The 17,463-nt window shown below is 41.0% G+C and overlaps 1 protein-coding gene across 1 annotated transcript in view; it reads right to left on the bottom strand.

Annotated features, from left to right (window-relative positions):
* Positions 1–14,195, bottom strand: part of NID1 (nidogen 1) — a 47,245-nt gene extending 33,050 nt beyond the window's left edge. The window contains exons 1-6 of the mRNA XM_065680234.1: positions 13,841–14,195; positions 6,193–6,492; positions 4,753–4,982; positions 3,681–4,108; positions 2,428–2,577; positions 838–1,089 (exon numbers count right to left, since the gene is read on the bottom strand). Of these exons, the coding sequence (XP_065536306.1) occupies positions 838–1,089; positions 2,428–2,577; positions 3,681–4,108; positions 4,753–4,982; positions 6,193–6,492; positions 13,841–14,158 (1,678 nt within the window). The 5' untranslated portion in view covers positions 14,159–14,195. The remainder of the gene's footprint in view (positions 1–837; positions 1,090–2,427; positions 2,578–3,680; positions 4,109–4,752; positions 4,983–6,192; positions 6,493–13,840) is intronic.
* Positions 14,196–17,463: the final 3,268 nt, after the last annotated feature.

Raw genomic sequence — 17,463 nt, 5'->3', positions numbered from 1 at the left:
TAACAGTGAAATGTCAAATGAGTTGTACACTTTAGAGAAAAACCCTCATTAGGAATACAGGGAGCTAAAAATTAAAGAGATTAAAAATCTGGTCCAACAGTTTCCAAATCAAAACCAGGCAAAATGTATGTTGTAAATTCCAGAACAAACTTAAAACATACCAAATCCAAGAACCCCTCCCAAAACAAACGGTTATGTGCAACTAAATTCATAGTAAAGGGCTGTACAGGATAAATGTTTATAAAGAAACACATGTTCTTGTAGAACAGACGGGATCTACAGCTTGAATTCTTGTGCAAAACCAACCAGATTTGGCCTCAAACTCTTATGAAAAGATGTGATTGTGAACTGGGGTTTCCCTCCGAAAAGTTAACTGAATCATTTGCACCATAAAGCAATTGCTTCTGTTCAGAATTTCAGACCTTCAGGAGGTCAGATATTCATTTCTCTTTTGCTCTGTCAGTACAATCAGGCAATTAACATGTCAGACCTTTTGCCCTCTTGCAGATAAAGGGTCAGCTTTCTCCAGTAGCTCTGTAAACTCTAGTACCAAAAATCAGATCCTTTATAATAATTACTTTCTTGCAAAGGAACTGGAAAAGACATTCTTCTTCCCAAAAGACTTACACGCTTGTGCACCAATAGTAAGTTAAAAAGCCCAGTATTTATACACTCTAAAAAAATATAGTGAGGCTGGTTAAGAAAAATCTATTTTCAGCTCAGAATAAACATGTTTTCATCTTATATTGCTTCTGAATATACACTTATTTTCTCTCAAGACAGGGGAAAGCATAGCACAGGGGTTTTTTTGAACATTATTTTAATTCTAGAAATTACCAGTAATGCTGAATCCATTTTTATATCCTTGCTGTTCCACAGCAAACATCCATCCTATGATACCTCCAATAGAGGCAAGAGGCAGCAAAGAATACCCCAAAGTCTCTGGTATTGTGCTGATAGCAGTGTAGGCACGCCCTTGGTTCATCACAACATAGGAGTGGAGATCAGTGTTCTCAAATATAATTGGAACAGGGTTATTTCCTACAAAGATTCTTCCTTTGACCTTCCCGTTGACTCTCTGAGGGGAACCTGGCAAATCAATACAATCCATCAGAACAAAATGACAGTTCTCACATACCTTCTAAGGAACACGTTCAGAGTGTTCACTGTGTTAAAAGATATTAGTGTTGAAATAAAAGGCAAACAAACACTCACAGAATTCAAACAGGAAACTGCCCACAAGCAGTGCGTTAATTTGCTTACGCATGTACATATATGCCTCTGTGTGTGTTGTCATTATACAGATGACTAAGTGGCCAAAACTGCCAGAAGAAATGCCCTCATTAACGGTTTTAACTGTTAATTAACAGATAATCCTCATTAACAGTTTTGTCTGCAAGAATAACTCCGTAATGCTGGTACAGTATCTCTGACAGTAAATGGCATACAGAAACTTCCTTTGAAGATCACTTCATATCAAAAGCTAATGAATGTCAATTTGTTCATTCCCTATTAGAATGTTAACACAATTAGATATTAGAATAATAGACCTATTATTCTAACCTATTTTTTGACTCAGTGGTCAAAACTATTGGCCATTTTAAAGACTGTCAGTGTTTTACACAAGCAGCTATTCTGTATTGCTAGTTTTCTTCTGTATATAATTTCCTACATGCAAATTCAAGTTCTGTTATCACCAGATCCTTCTCTTTCTCTGGAAAATAGAGTTTCATGGACTGAAAGCTAAGTAGTAGCTTTTGCTTTCCTGTCTTACAAAGCACAAAGTCTGCAGTCAGCTATTTTGCTTGTTGAAATGTATCTATACTGTGAGTCATGTCACTGAGGATTACAAGTGTATACATAAGGAATTCCTTTATGGATTTTACACAGGAACAAAGTTTAAATGGGTATCTAACAAAAACCTGGCAGATTAGCCCATTAGTAAAGAAGTTTAAGAGTCAGACAAAGAGGAGCCATGCTCTTTAGTTTAACAATCAAAGTAAATTTGTTCATCCTCTTTGAACTGTCCATTTCTAGAGTGAGGACCGTATCAGATTATAACACATTGGACTTTCATGACTAAATCTAGCAAAATAAAATAAAAATAAAAGAAAACCCCGAACAAAAAAAGCCAAACCACCAAATGTTACTCTATTTAATAGAGCCAGTTACAGAAGAGTTTATTTTAGGCAATTACATGCATGAGGCATTTTAACATGACTTTCTAGAAACAATAATCTGCTTCATTCAAAAAACCACACCATTTTCGAAAGTGTAGCTCACTTCCTAAGGTATCTTTCAATACATCTCAGTGATAAGTCCTTCAAAACGTAGGTAACCACATATGTTCTTGTACTGAACAGGTCACCTCATGCAAGAATGCCATGTGTAATTGCTGCTTATGTACCCCATTTTCGAAAACATTACCTTCTGCTATGCACTGTCTGCCATTTCCTTTGTAACCAGCAATACAACTGCAACAAAATCCATTGGGATAATCTTTGCAGATGGCATGAACAGAGCACTGGTGGCGGTTGTTAGCACAGGTCTGTTGGACATCTGTGTTGTAGCGAAACACTGTAGAAAGAAAGACCAGACACTTATACTTCATGTAATTACTATAGTGTTCACATATCCCTGCTTTAGTTTAAAATCTCTCTAGACTAACTTGATCAGGGATTTTTCATTTTCTTTGAAAGGAAAACAAACAATTGCAATTGGTTTTTGCTAACCTTGCAATATGCAAGTAACATTCTACTATTTTGGAGAAAACATCAGGGCTTCCATGTGTTAGAAAACCATTTAATTCTATTGACTTCAGCCAATATGTTGAACTGTCTTTGTGAAATTAAAACACACAATTTTAACCCGTCCTTGCTTCCAAAACAAGGTAAAAAGGAGAATTTCCAACCTCAAAATAAAACATCAGTACAGTACCCAGGACCATTCACCAGCTGATGCACCCTGTAATCCTAACTGCTTTACCCTTTCATTTCGTGGAGAAAGCAATTCTCACATCTGCTTCGAGAAACACGTAACACCTGGACAGTCAGTCACACAGTTTTGAATTTTCTATAAACACCTGCTCGGAAGTTAGAATTGCTAACCCCAGCCTGTAAAACTTGAGGCCATGAAGCCCTAACAACATTTTTTACAAGAGTTACTATTCCTAACCTTTATTAAATAACCTGTATTCAGTAACACATATGTGAAAGGAGAAAAAAAAAGCTAGATTTCAGTACATCTGATCAACTAATTCTTACCAAGAACAGCCACTTAATGCAGCTGTTAAGATCATACATTTAACAGTAGACCTGGGCAAAAGAGATGGGGAAATCAGTTCTCACCAAGAACGTGTCATCTTTATGAATACGATATCTCTGTAGGAGGAATCTTTCCTTCAGAGGGATTCAGATTCCACAGACACACTATAAATGTGCTGTCCTGTGAGCTCAGCAGGGAAACTAGTTTACCAGACTGGCAACATTTGAGTCTAAGATGACATCCAAGTTAAGTAGCTCGATGAATAACACAAACTTATTAAACATGTCTAGATTTTCAGATATGACGGTAGTGAAAAGGAAACAGATTATTTCTTTAGTACTTCAATTTTTTGCATGCCTCTGTGTTTTCACAGCCTATACATCTCAGAAGGACCCAAGCGGTACAAAAGACCTTACCTATACCAGTTTCATCAAATTCTTCCACATCTATGACTTGGGGTTGCTGTGGGGGAAACTGCTGGACCTGGAACTGGCGAGGTGGGGCTTTTGCTGTTGGGAAAATTTGATGACTGTAAAAAGACTCAGTTGAAGGTGTTCCAGTTACATCTTGGTATGAAGTCAGAAAGTCTTCTTCAGCCAGCTGAGGAACGCTATACGTAACGTAGTGCTGATCCTCCTCTGTGCTATCCGTACTACTGGTGACATACTGCTGTTGTAATTCAGTGGAGCCATAATCTGACATAAATGGTTTTGAATTCATGTCCTGGTCTTGTTCATTGGACTCTAGGCTCTCCAAAATGTTGCTTATCTTGGCAGGCACAATACTGTCAGATGAGCTACTAATCTCGAACACCCAGATACCTCGCCTCCCAGCATTGCTGCTTCTATCAAAGACAAGCACACACCAAATCAAAAAGATCAAGTACAAGTTGTGTTGTATTTCTAGCCTACACAAAATGCTATCCTTCACTGACAAGTATCAGGACGCAACTGTTGAATTATTTTATCCACATATTTATCTACAGGTACAGTTTCTTCAGCTATAAAAATCCCTGACAGTTTGGATGGCATTTTTCTCTCCACACCCAGAGCTCTCTTTGGAGACAAGAAGGCTAGAATGCTAACAAAGTGATGGGAACAGGAGAGAGTTGGGCCACAGAGATCTTGCTAATACTTACTAAAACTTCCTAACTCATTCCCTTTCCTTCTTGTTCACCCTTTCTTTCGAAAGAGAAGACCGTCCAGGATAGACTATGAAAAGTTAAAAGTCTAAGTGGCCTTATTTTTAGAAGGGACAGCTAAACAGCAGTTCCTGCCACTGACAATGCAACCATGGACTTTCAACAAATTAGACCAAAGACCTCATATTTCTCATGAGGGTGGCTATTTATCAATGACAGCCTTTGCAATTTCTCATGCAATGACTAACGAGATCTTATTATTTCTCATTGGCTCATACTACAATTAAGAAAAACATGGAACTCCTCGATATTTTCTTGAGGAGTTTAAACAAACAAAAAAAGCATACTTGTGCAGGTTTCTAATGCTCTCTTCATCGTTAGCAATGACATTGTAGGATCCCGGCTTTTCCCAGAAGTAGTAGTTTGTAGAGGCTTGACTAAAGCCAACCATAGCAGGAATCTTTTCATCATCTTTCTTGGAGTATGTGCTATAGAACTGCAAACTATCTTCTGGATACAGGAAAATAGCATAGGAACTGGAGTCAGAGGAGGCTAAAACAGCCTGGAATGTGTTTCTCTGTTGGGGGGGGGGGGGGGGAATGAAAAAGAAAAAGGGAAAGAAAAGGCATCCATTTACTTATGAAAAGAAAGCCATGATCGACAACAGAATAACTTCTTTTTTAATACTAAGTCAAAATCAGAATTTCCACCACACATAATGCATCATGTTTTTCCTAGGAGAAATAAGTATTACACATGCTTAAGTATTGCTAAGGCAGTTTTAGCTTTAGCATGCATAAACATTAAAAAGAAACCATTATCAAAGGTAAGTTAAATCTATTAGAACATAGCCAGAGAGGCTGCCTAAAACACAACAGTTCTAAGTTCTATAACTTGCATAGGATTCTATATCACGTCCTTAAAATAAAGGATGTGCTAGACTAAAGAGAAAAATTCTGTAAACAGGATATTTAAAGAAGAGTTCAAGTTTAACGCTGCTGCAAATATCTTGTCTTGGAACCATCAAGACAGCACCTCAGACATCATTTATTTGTTGCTACCTGAGTGCAGAGCCATTACTATAAACACAATGGTTGTGCCTAACTTGACACAAGAAATTAATCTCTGACAAAATAAGGGTTTTGAAGTTGTGGTAATGTTCTCAACTTTAAACACTGTGAGCAGAATCATCAGATGGGGTAATTATGGTGCATAAAGTGACATGTTTTTGCAGGATAGTACCTAACATGGTTTTAAAAGGGAAAACTGTTTGCAAGTAATAAAAAAATAGCCCAAAATAACCTCAAACTGCTTCTTCATTCAGTACTAGCTACAAAGCATTTCTGTAAATGCAGTGTCACCTGTCTGAAAGAGTGCCACAGTTTCAAGTTCCTATTAGTCCACATAGTTAGAGAGTTTGTTGTCAAAAAGACTTAAGAGCCTATTAAAAAATGCAAACAGACTTCATAAAATTGCACAGATGGAGAGCAGGATATCCTACAATTTCAGCTATTACCACAACAAACTTAACATTGAGAGTAAGAATTGTCAGGGAATACAAAGAAATCAGCTATGTAGATTCAAGGATTTTCTTTTGAATTAATACAATACTGTAAATTAAAAATGAAGTAAAAGTTCTAGAAACTCCTATTTTGCTACAGTTTTTTCAACAATAAAATACATTCTGAACCGTACAAGATTCCTTTAAACACAAAGGAACTCAAGCCACCAAGACAACAGCTTATGGTGTTCAGCTGACCATGTGTGCAACATGTCTTAAAACTCACCTTTTCTTCCAAAGCATGACCTTCTCTCAGTGCCTGGTAGGGAGCCATGAGCTTCCAGGTAACAATGACAACACTGGTGGGATCAAAAGTAGTCTCTGGAAAACCTCTTTTGATATAGTCTGATGCAAGTTGCAAGACATCTGAGGATGAATCTTCTCTGTAATACACATTTCCACGTTCATCTGTTGTGTCCAGGTCAGCCATAAAAGGAGCAATAGCCCCAAAACTGACTGGGAATTGACCGAGATATTTTTCTTCACTTGAAGGTTCATTCACTGCAATAATCCCATTAGTGGTAATCTAGTAAAAGATGGAAATTATAAGATAGATACTGTCCATATGGCTGTCTCCCACACCTATGTGCTTTAAAACACAACATTTTGATTGCATTTCCAAAAGAAATTGAGTCAAAAGTCAGTCTTGTACTTGAAAAGTAACGGAATTTTTTCAAGTATTTTTTTTTATCCTGTTTTGTCAGGAGTCCTGGGATTTCAGGCGTCCAAAACCAGATGTCTACTTTACAGGTAGACCAACCTTTTTTTCCTTAGATAAAGGTTCTAGCTGTTTAAATGTCAGACACTTATTGCCTCTCCTAACAAAGATTTACGCCACCACCACATTTCGCAAGCTTCCAAGTCTTTCTCAGGCTGAGACCCAGCACAACCCCCCTGTGAGTCTGTCAATAATTGTATACAGATGAGTGTCAGCATCACTGGGCATGGAAAGGACAAAACAAGTATTTGTAAACAACTACTTGCTTGGTTAACCACCTAGCTAGATTCTTACCTGGTGTAAAGCAATGTAGACTACAGAGATGCTCTATCAAAGCAATAGCATACCCTCTAGGAATCTGGACTTCTACCATGAAGGCAGAGGAGGACACTCAATCTGGACAGTTTAGAAAGCTGTCAATTTCTGAGAAAGTCTGATGTCCATAAAAACAAACCACAAATGGGTAGGGGGAGGAGAAACTGAAGATCTTTGTCTTGTCCCACACAACAGGCCATATCATTCCCATGAAAACCTCATTAGGAAGTCAGCATGCAAGTGGATCAGCTGAGCTTTCATTGCTACTACAGCACTGCCTCAGAAGCTGATAGAACGTCTGAGCAAAGAACTAATTTATACATAGATGCCTACCCAAAAAAACTGTTCCACACTTAAGTACTGTAATAGTTTAGGTGAAAGTCTTCTGGGAAGATGTACAGATTTCCATTTGCCTGGCCAGGACTTCTTTAATCTTCATTTCAACCATCCTTCTAGGAACTTCTCTGCTACCATGCAAGGTTGATTGCAATAAGCTGTTGCTCACTCTTAAGACATACTGTGAGCTCAGCTCCTATACCAGAGGCTATAGAGGCTAGGAGACAGGCTTCCTACAGCAGATACAGGCTACCCTGTAAATTCCCTTACAGCTGAGTACCCTGACACTGTCCTGTGGCAAACTGGCTCTATTACTTGGGGGAGGAAAAGGAGAGGAAAGACAACACACAGGGGACAGACAATGTACAACAACATATTAACATATATAAGTGAAATCTTGGTATGAAAATGCATATATGCTAGCTCAGTGAGATTTAGCTGGTTTGTGAGATGACAACTTGCAGCCAACCACCTGACTAAAAATAACACACATACAGGTAGATGCTGGGGCCTGTCCAAGCATGACATCCGAACTCACTTGGCAAAGCAGAGCTCACTCTCACACCCACAGAAGCAGCAAGCAAGACTACAGGTGTCAGGCCTTGAGGCAGCACGCTAACTGCTCACACACAAGTCCTGGGCCCTTCTTCCAAACATGTATGACACTGTATGGATCAGCCACTTAGAAATGTATTCCCAAGTGCTTGACTACCTAATAATAGGCCATATCTGACTACCTGCAGGCAGCCAGGCACTCATCATTCTAGAGCTGCTGCCACACACACAGATGACTCCGAAAGGGACGGAAGTCCCAGAACTGGCACCATAAGCAGTGAAACTAAACTGCAATTTCTCACAGATTTATCTGAGTCACAGGGGTTCTTGTGAGTCCAAGAAGAACAAACTGCTGCTGGATCTTCTCACACGGTCAAGACATTTACAATATTACACAATCTCTATTAGTGCTTGAAAATGGCTCAGAATGTCCACTGTGACTCAGGCTGCAAGACATTCTAGCCCAGTAGCCTGTCCGCAGTTCTATCGGCCACTTACAGATGCAGCAGAACAAGAGAAGGACATGTGCTTGCAGCCCAGAAAGCCAACCATATCCTGGGCTGCATCAAAACAAGCGTGACCAGCAGGTCGAAGAAAGTGATCCTGCCCCTCTGCTCACTTGGAGCATTGTGTGCAGTTCTGGTGTCCCCAACATAAAAAGGACATGGAACTGCTGGAACAAGTCCAGAGGAGGGCCACGAGGATGATCAGGGGACTGGAGCACCTCCCGTATGAAGACAGGCTGAGGAAGTTGGGGCTGTTCAGCCTGGAGAAGAGAAGGCTGCGTGGGGACCTAATAGCAGCCTTCCAGTACCTGAAGGGGGGCTATAGGGATGCTGGGGAGGGACTCTTCGTCAGGGACTGTAGTGACAGGACAAGGGGTAACGGGTTAAAACTTAAACAGGGGAAGTTTAGATTGGATATAAGGAGGAAATTCTTTCCTGTTAGGGTGGTGAGGCACTGGAATGGGTTGCCCAGGGAAGTTGTGAATGCTCCATCCCTGGCAGTGTTCAAGGCCAGGTTGGACAGAGCCTTGGGTGAGATGGTTTAGTGTGAGGTGTCCCTGCCCATGGCAGGGAGGTTGGAACTTGATGATCTTAATGTCCTTTCCAACCCTAACTGTTCTATGATTCGATGCACACACTCCTCCAACCAGCCTCCAACCACATTCAGCTCGCCAGATTCCCTGTGGTTTGACTGGTCAACCTCAGTGGATCTCCTTCACATACTTGTTAACTCCTCATATTCTTCATATTTCTTTTCCCTTTTCAACTGTATACATTTGGAAAGAAGGAGGCCAGTACTACATATACTCTTCAAGACACAGAAAAACTGTGGGCTGTGCAAACATGTCAGAGCTGTTGACTACATGTGTCTTGGCAACAGTCTTTAAAATTTGGTCCACCCTCACTACTACTACATACAGCAAATAAAAAAAAGGTCTAGTACAGAAACTCGTGCTACAAATCACCCTTTCATATGCAATACACACCTATATCTTGGAACACTCACCCTTTGGCTACCCATGGTGTCAGAGAATGCCCCCTGCCACAGGCAAGTGGTCAGTCAGCTTGGCGCATAACTGGGTAATGGTTAGCATGAACCATTAGCTAACCTTTGCAAATAGCTCACATGGTATATCAGACTACTTTAAAAATGGCTTGATATATGATGACTGCATTGTCTGCAGATGTATAATTTCATTACCTGCTACAGTGAAAAATGCTAAAAACGTTAAGATCATGTTAAAAAAAGGAAGTTGGCTTTATGCATGAACAGCATATCTAAGATATATAAGCAGTACATAATCTGCATAAGCATGATGTGGACACAGGTCATGTCAGAAAGTGAGAGAAGCAGCTGAATATTGTGATCGGTTTTCCTCTAATCATTTGTGACTAAACAGTAGCCACAGATCCTAAGGTGATCTGTGAATTTCTGGAACGCAGAACTAAAAAGACTGGGTTTCCCCAGTCTAGGCCCTGCAATTGCAGGCAGATGTGCATCAGAGACCCAGATAGGTTCCCAAAACTCCTATGACATGTTAGAAAATGCCTCAAAACCCTGTAAAGCAAAGCTGAAACCCTACTATATTATTATACTATACCACTGGAAAGCAGTAGGGAAGATGGGGGCGGGGAGGGGGGGTGCATATCAGTCTGCTTGCCAAGACCTTTTAGCAAGGAGTTGCACTCCACCTTTAAAGTAATATATTTATGAGTAAATAAGAAGTTCTTCCCTTCCTTCTCCTTGCTTACACTTTTCATACACAAGCACCCCCTACTCCCACTCTAATTCCTCTTATGAGAGATGACTGATGTTTGAAGTATTTTAAACAAATTCCATGCTCTCCATCAGATTTGGTGTGTGCAGACTTTGTGGCTGCATGATCCCCCATTTATGGCAGAGATTAAAATAACATTAAGAGAAAACACACTTAGTACTAGTTAATACTACAGAACAAAGTAGAGAGCCGAAGAAATGACCCAACATTAGGCCCTTCTCTTTTCACCTGTCAGGGGCATGCTTCTGAATATTCATTTCCTATCTTGCTAAAAACTTATATGCAACAAGCAATTTCATTAAGGAGATGCAAAAACGCCAGCCCCATTTTCATTTGTTTGTAATTCATAAACGAGGCAGTTCAGTTTTAAATATGAAGGGAATGCTTGGTTGCAAGTACTCAATGACCCAGAAAATGTTTGCAATCCATTAAATGAAAATACACACACAAACTGCTCACTTTGCAAAGGGATTTTTAGTGTAGAGAAAGAACATCCATTATTACTGAAAAAAAAGGTGCTTTTAGTTTTCAGATTTAACAATGCATTTATTTTGACAGAGATGGCGAATACTATGATTTAACTTTACCATGTTCCTTTTAAGGACACACAGATAGGTTGAAGTGTGAAGCCCAAAATAAAGATAAGTAACTCAGGGTAAGTAACTGGTTTCATTAAAGTGTCATTCCTGTCAAAAGAGAAGAGGAAGGGGGCGTTGTCTAAAGACCAGCTGTACGGTACATCTTTCCTTTTAGGGTATTATACTATGGAACTTGACAAGAACTAACACAGATATATTTTTAGCATGTTAAACTTCTGGATTACATGCATAGTTATCATACATTCGTGGTTTGTAGCAGAGCAAATCACGCATCATGACAGGTCAACATTGCCAAACAAAGTGAGGAGAAGCAAGTACAAAGTAACAAAGTACTTCAATTGAAAGAAAAAGAGTATCTGTGTGTGTATAATAGTAACTAAAGCTTCAAACATATGAGGTACTTTCCCTGTTCAATGACAAGGCATTTGGAGGACTCGAGTATTTCTGCATAAGAGAGTTTAGAAAAAATGTCATTTATTTGTATAATGAAGTGCCAGTTGACTTAAAGCAGAAAAAGACTTCCTAATGCTAACATGACCAGCTCTTAATTTAGGAAGTTAGTAAAAGTACTGATCAAAAAATTGATCCAAGCTTGCCTTAAAGGACTCTGATTCTTCCCTAAAAGGAAGTTATCCCTAGTCTTTTAACTTTTCCACACCAGTGAGCCCTAGTGTAAACTGCTAAAAGCTTAATAAAAGCGTGCTATTAAAACAAATAGACAGTATGGGTTAGTGAAACGATTCAGTGCTATAAATCTTGCCTAGGAAAACACCACCTCAAAGATCATAGTATGTCAAAGTCTGTTTCCACTTATATTAAATAAAAGTTTTGTTGCCAAGAATTTTATGACAAGTTGACATTAAACAATCATTGCCCAGAATTCCTTGCCTTTTTATTCATGTGTAGAGCTAACTCAAACAACTCAGCTTCTCAAATGCTGGGAAAATAAAAAAAAAAAAAAAATAGAGAACCCACACAGATTTGCAACTGACTGAAGGCAAAAAATTGCAAAAATCAAGCACTGGAAAATTAAGATAAACTTATCACATTATCCTGATGAATCTGATTCAGGAACTCCTTTCTGTATTATGAGGTGTCTCTACCAACAGCACTCCTCAGTGGTATCAGCTTGATAATATTTACCATTAACTAGTAATACTGTGGTAAATTCTGCTTACTGAATAACATCAGAGAGCTTAATAAGTACTTGCTGCTAATATACAGTAAAGCTGTGTACTGTGAAGGAGCAGTTAAGACTGCTCAATACATTTCCTTAACAGGTATGCTGAGACCCAGCATCTCCTTTTCCTATCCTGATATAGTTTGTACTGTTCTGTTTTGCAATACTTGCGACAGATGAAATGCAAGATAAAAAGCCTCTGTATACTATGTAGACTAATACTAAAATACCTTTCATTATCAGATTTTGCATTAAAAATCACCCTTACTTAGTACTGAGTAATGCTGAAGAGAGCCCTGAAAGTGATTCTGGAACACAGCCTCTATACGGATATTCCTCCAGACAAACACTAACTAGAACTGTTCCTGTTTTATGACACAGACAAGTAATAAGATCATTAAACTAAAGAAACCTAGTGTGGTTAACCAATTTACTGCTCTTTGAAATCACTGTCCCCTTTCTGTCACTTATCTGACACCTTACTGGTTATCTTTGCTTCTCAGTGACAAGATACAGAGCCTGCTATCTTTCAAGAATATGCCTGTGCTTCAAAAAGTGTGGTTTTTACTTGGGCTGGCTAATCAGTGACCAAACTTAGAGTATGGAAGACAAGACAATGAACTAAGGGTCACACCAAAGTCTGAACTCCACTTAATACTTCTGAATTACTTTGTCTTCACTGCCAGCCAGTGAAGACATCCATTTTCCACACAGGCATAACTTGAATCCCTCAAAACTCTGGATTTTAGATGTAATGCCAGGATTTATATAGGAACAGGCAGGGTGGAAGATGAAAGAATATAACTTAAGTGGCAGCAGTAATGCATGTTAAATCTTTGGTGAATGCCCATAAAACTGACTCAAGTACCTGGGAACTACATCACATTTTGAATAACTGTGACCACATGAAGGTTTAGTTTTCCAAGTGTTTTCACTTAGATAATTCCACAGAGCTGCATCTTAGACCCACGATACCTAAAGCATGTTGTTTTTTCCAGACAGCAAGGTGGGTTTTAACTCGATCAGATAAACACACACTGGGCCTTCCTTACTAAGATCAGTCAGTACTCTTGCACTATTTTGAAAACGTGTGCCACTATAAGCGGGTTGGGTTTTTTTCCTAGCTACTTTTGAGCAGCTTTGTTCCAGACAATCTGTTTTCAATCCCACCTTCATATACTAAATGTCTGCCATTAGCTATAAACATGCGCACACACCTCTGGGATGCAGATCCTGCTATGAGGCACGCACACGTCTGAGCTCTGCCTGCAGCTCAAAGCCTGCAATTGCTCTGGGTGTGGATTTCCCCACCCCAAAGACCATTGAGCAATGAACATCCGAGAGTGCCCAAGGCATTAATGGGCAGAAAGCTCTCCTTGCTCTGAGATGCAAGTCTTGGATATGTCAGGCTGCTGGTTAGAAATTCATGGTTTCAGTTTGTGACTTTGGCATGGTGAAGCACACAAAACATAGACCACGACGAGGATGTTCCTTAACTGGACGTACACCCTATGAGTGAGCACAAAAAACGCCTGGGGACGGTGCTCACTCAGGACAACCGATTACATTCTCTTTGTCCTCTTACTGTCTGTTGTATCGCCTCCCAGTACAGGCTGCCGTGCACTGCAAAGAATCAGCAACAGCCACACTGCGAGAGCTAACACGGCCCTGATACCTAACTGAACACAGATGAAACAACGAAGCTGTTTGGACCGACCTCTGATCACGGAGCTCACACAACCGACGTGAAACCCAACGAGTACCATCAACCCCAAACCAGGCAACATCACGGCAAGAAGGGACAAGCCCTCCAGGGAGACCCCAACAGCCTTCCGACCCCTCCGGCAGCCGGAGAGGGGCCCCGCGCCCCCTCGGTCCCACACTCACGTAGAGGGAGCGGACGGCAGCGCCGTAGAACCGCAGCGGCATGCTCAGCTCCAGCGCCGCAGAGCGCACGTCGTCCCCGTGCGCCAGGGCGGTATCACCGCGCTCCTCGCCATGGGGCAGCAGCACCAGGCACTGGGCAGGCAGCGCCAACTGCAACGCCAGCGCCAGCAGCGCCCAGCGCGGGCAGCTCCGCACGGCGCGCATCCCGCCGGGTCCGGGCGCGGCGGCGCCGTCCCGCCGATATAACGGCGAGAGGCCGGGCCCGGCCGGCTCTGCGGCCAATGGCCGCGCTGGGGGCCAGGGGCGGGCAGGACTCATACGCCCCCAGGAGCGACCCGGACCCAGCTTCGTCCGCCACAGCGACCCCCGGGGTCTGCTCCCGTAGGCGGGGGCACCCCGCGGGACGTAGTGGCGTTAGCTCCGGCACGGAGGGGCGGTCTCCGGGGGGCGCTGAGGGGTGAGGCTCAGCCGCTGTCGGGGTCAGAGCGTGCCTCTTGAGGGGTGAGGAACTCGGGAAGCTGAGTGCGGGGAGGCAGGAGTTCGAGAGCTGCTTTCAGACTGTGGCTCTTCTCCCAGGGCCGCTGCGGTTTCCGAGTTAGGGAAATGCAGACTCCAAGGTACTCCAGCAGCTGCAGGGTCTTCCACCAGTGTGGCAACAGCTAACGCACAGAAACAAAGTACCAGAATCAATGTGGAACGAACGTATGAGCTCCTCTGCTGTATTCTGAAATCATTTTGATGCCAGCTGCTTATTACGGCGGGGGAAAACTAAGAAATACACTGAAATGTATTTCATAAATTAATATCATCAATGACAGACGCGCACCTGGTTGTAAAAAAAAAAAAAAAATATCTGTAAATGAAAACTCACTGTTGATACGAGATACACAGAAAAGAAATAAGGGGTATCTAAGTATATTCTTTCTGACTATGTCTTCTTAGTTTATAGCTTAGTAAAACTCTGAAGCAACTGAAGAATTGGGTACAATTCATATATCTTTGCTGAAGTTTCCAAGTGAAGACAGCAGTGTTTAAGCCTCAATATTTCCACAGAATGTTTATAGCAGAAGATCACCGGAGGGAAAGCAGCTGAAATGCCACCCACATGCTTTGTACATGGCTTTTTTTACAGTTATTTACAATTGACTTCCATATTTTGGTATAACAGAAGCAAGCAGCATGGTGCTCTGGGAAGAAGGCAAGTCACACAATTCACTTCTTGCTGTACTTGCACCTGCAACTTCCCTCCATAGTGTCAGAGCTCCTAAGCCAGTAACTGGTGGATTCAGGGATAGCTGGCTAATCACTGCTGCAAAAGCAGCCTCTTGGCTGGATCACCACTCTGAGCACAGTCACATTCACAAAGACAGCTCAAGATACCTGGCTGAGGTATCTTTCTCTTCATTTGACAAATGGATACCTAAACTACAAGCAGTTAAACAAACTGTAACTTCTTGCCCACATTAAATGTATACAGTGGAACACTACTGCCTTCACCATTCATCCTCCTGTTACAACCTCGCCTCTCCAGCATAAGCCCATTCCCAAACCTGCAGAACCCAAAGGCAAGATGTGCTTGTGCAGTGTAGCAAAGAGAAAGCCTAATCCAAACTCCTTAACACCTCCAGGATCCCATACACACATTTGCACATTCACAACATAAAAATGTCATTCCTATTAGGCTTGAAGTTTTCCATAGCCACATTTCCCTTCAGTATAAAAGTCAATGTGAACAAAAGATATAAGCACAAGAAGAAAAATGAGAAGGTAACATTTTCCTGTCAGATCCACATGATTTCCTATTATTATGTCCAGAATTCAGGGGATAAGGACAACTGGGAAGCCAGAAACTTACTGTAATAAATTTTAAATTGATTCGAAAGCCAAAGAGTTAAGTATCTTCATCTGCATGTTTGAAACAGAGTAACAGCAATGTCATGGTAAATCCTTTGTCCATTAGCCAGTATATTGTGATTGTTTGTTCTGTTTTTAAGAGGATTACAGTGTTTCTGTTGTAGCTGAATAATTTGAGCTTGCAGCTGCCACTGTTAGGAGTAATGAGAAATGTTAGTTCTAAAACTAAGAAAATATTTTCAGTTGTCCTTTCTAGCATCTTCAGTAATGACCTGAAAAAGGATGGAAAAGCATGCTTACATAATATGTAATTATTTGGGAGATTCTAATTGCTAACACCAACCAAAATGGAGAATGTGAAAGACTTTAGTAAGATTTGAGAAGGAAGAAATATATTCAAGCGCAAACTGTAATATCATCAGCTGACACACCACCAAGAAAAATCTTCCAAAACATAGCTAGTGAATGCCAAGATGACCATCACATTTTCAATAGATCATAAACCAGATATGACAGCAGTTTACACAGCATTCCCAGAGCAGCTACTGAGATCCTGTAGAACAAATGAGCAGGTTTTATTGTGTTTCAAGTGACGTTTTCTAAAGGGAGAGAATGATGCTCTTTTTCCAGAGATTGCTTGTGAGATCAGTGATGTCACAGAAAATTCACCACTCGAGAGACTTCAGAGTGGAACACTAAAAAAGATCAGAGGACCAGAGGGAGTGGCATGAAAGGAATTGTTCAAGAACCAAATATGTGTACTTGGCTTAATGTCAATGTGGAGGACGCTTGATTAACATCTTCCACCAAAGCTACAGAGTGTCTTCAAATATCTGAAGAGTGCTACCAAACAGACAAATTACATGGGTAAGTCTGAGAAGTACAGATAACCGGGAGAACACAGTAACTAAAAGAAGCCATGGAAGTGTCAGAAAATGCTCCTTTACAGTGGTCTATTTTCAGAAAAATTATAGATTAGGCATAATAGAAGCAGAACGACAGAAAGCTCCAAGTGTCCAACACTAGGTTTGGTTGGGTTACTAAAGAATAAAACTTAAGAGAGAATTCTGTGTTTGATCATGAGAGAATACGACTCAACTGATTTTGACCTGAGTTTCTATGTTCATACAGTACTAAAATAGCTCACAGGCATACACATACATACACATATTTGAAAACTTCCACTGTCCACATGTGAGGAGATTTGGAAAAGCAGATTGCAGATACTGTGACTCTCCTGAGCTCTTCAAGCCCCACCGCCAGGTTCTATTAACAGAGAGAAGAGAGTTAGTGACCCCTTTGGTGGCATGACTGGAGGAAGGAAATGATGGGCCTCTCATGATGATCTTCTGCTATCCAAAGATGACAAAGCATTCTAGAGGATAGATCATCAAAGGAGAGAGTAACCATGTGGTAATAAACTGGAGAGAACTGAGCATCTGGGGTAATGACAGGAAAGAATAGGACTGAGGTCTGCTGAGAAGGAGAATTTTTTAGAGGGACAAGGTCATGGGAATCAGGGTCAAAGGCAAGGCTTGCAGGAAGATCATGGAGTGAGCACCATAAATTTATATCACTCTGCCTTGGAACTTAATGTTCATTAGGGTGGAAAACAATGAGATTCCATCTGTGACTCTACATGAGCCATGTCACATCTCAGGATCAACTGCAAAAAGATTGTATTTTGCAGCAGAACTCCCTACAGAAAGAGACTAATTTTGAAGCACTCTTAAATGCCCTTGAGAGGAGATGTACATGAAGGGTAATAT

Source organism: Lathamus discolor, chromosome 5, assembly GCF_037157495.1.
Source record: "Lathamus discolor isolate bLatDis1 chromosome 5, bLatDis1.hap1, whole genome shotgun sequence".
NCBI lineage: Eukaryota > Metazoa > Chordata > Aves > Psittaciformes > Psittacidae > Lathamus > Lathamus discolor.
Note: the sequence above shows the minus strand (reverse complement) of the source record. Positions and strands in the feature narration are given on the sequence as shown.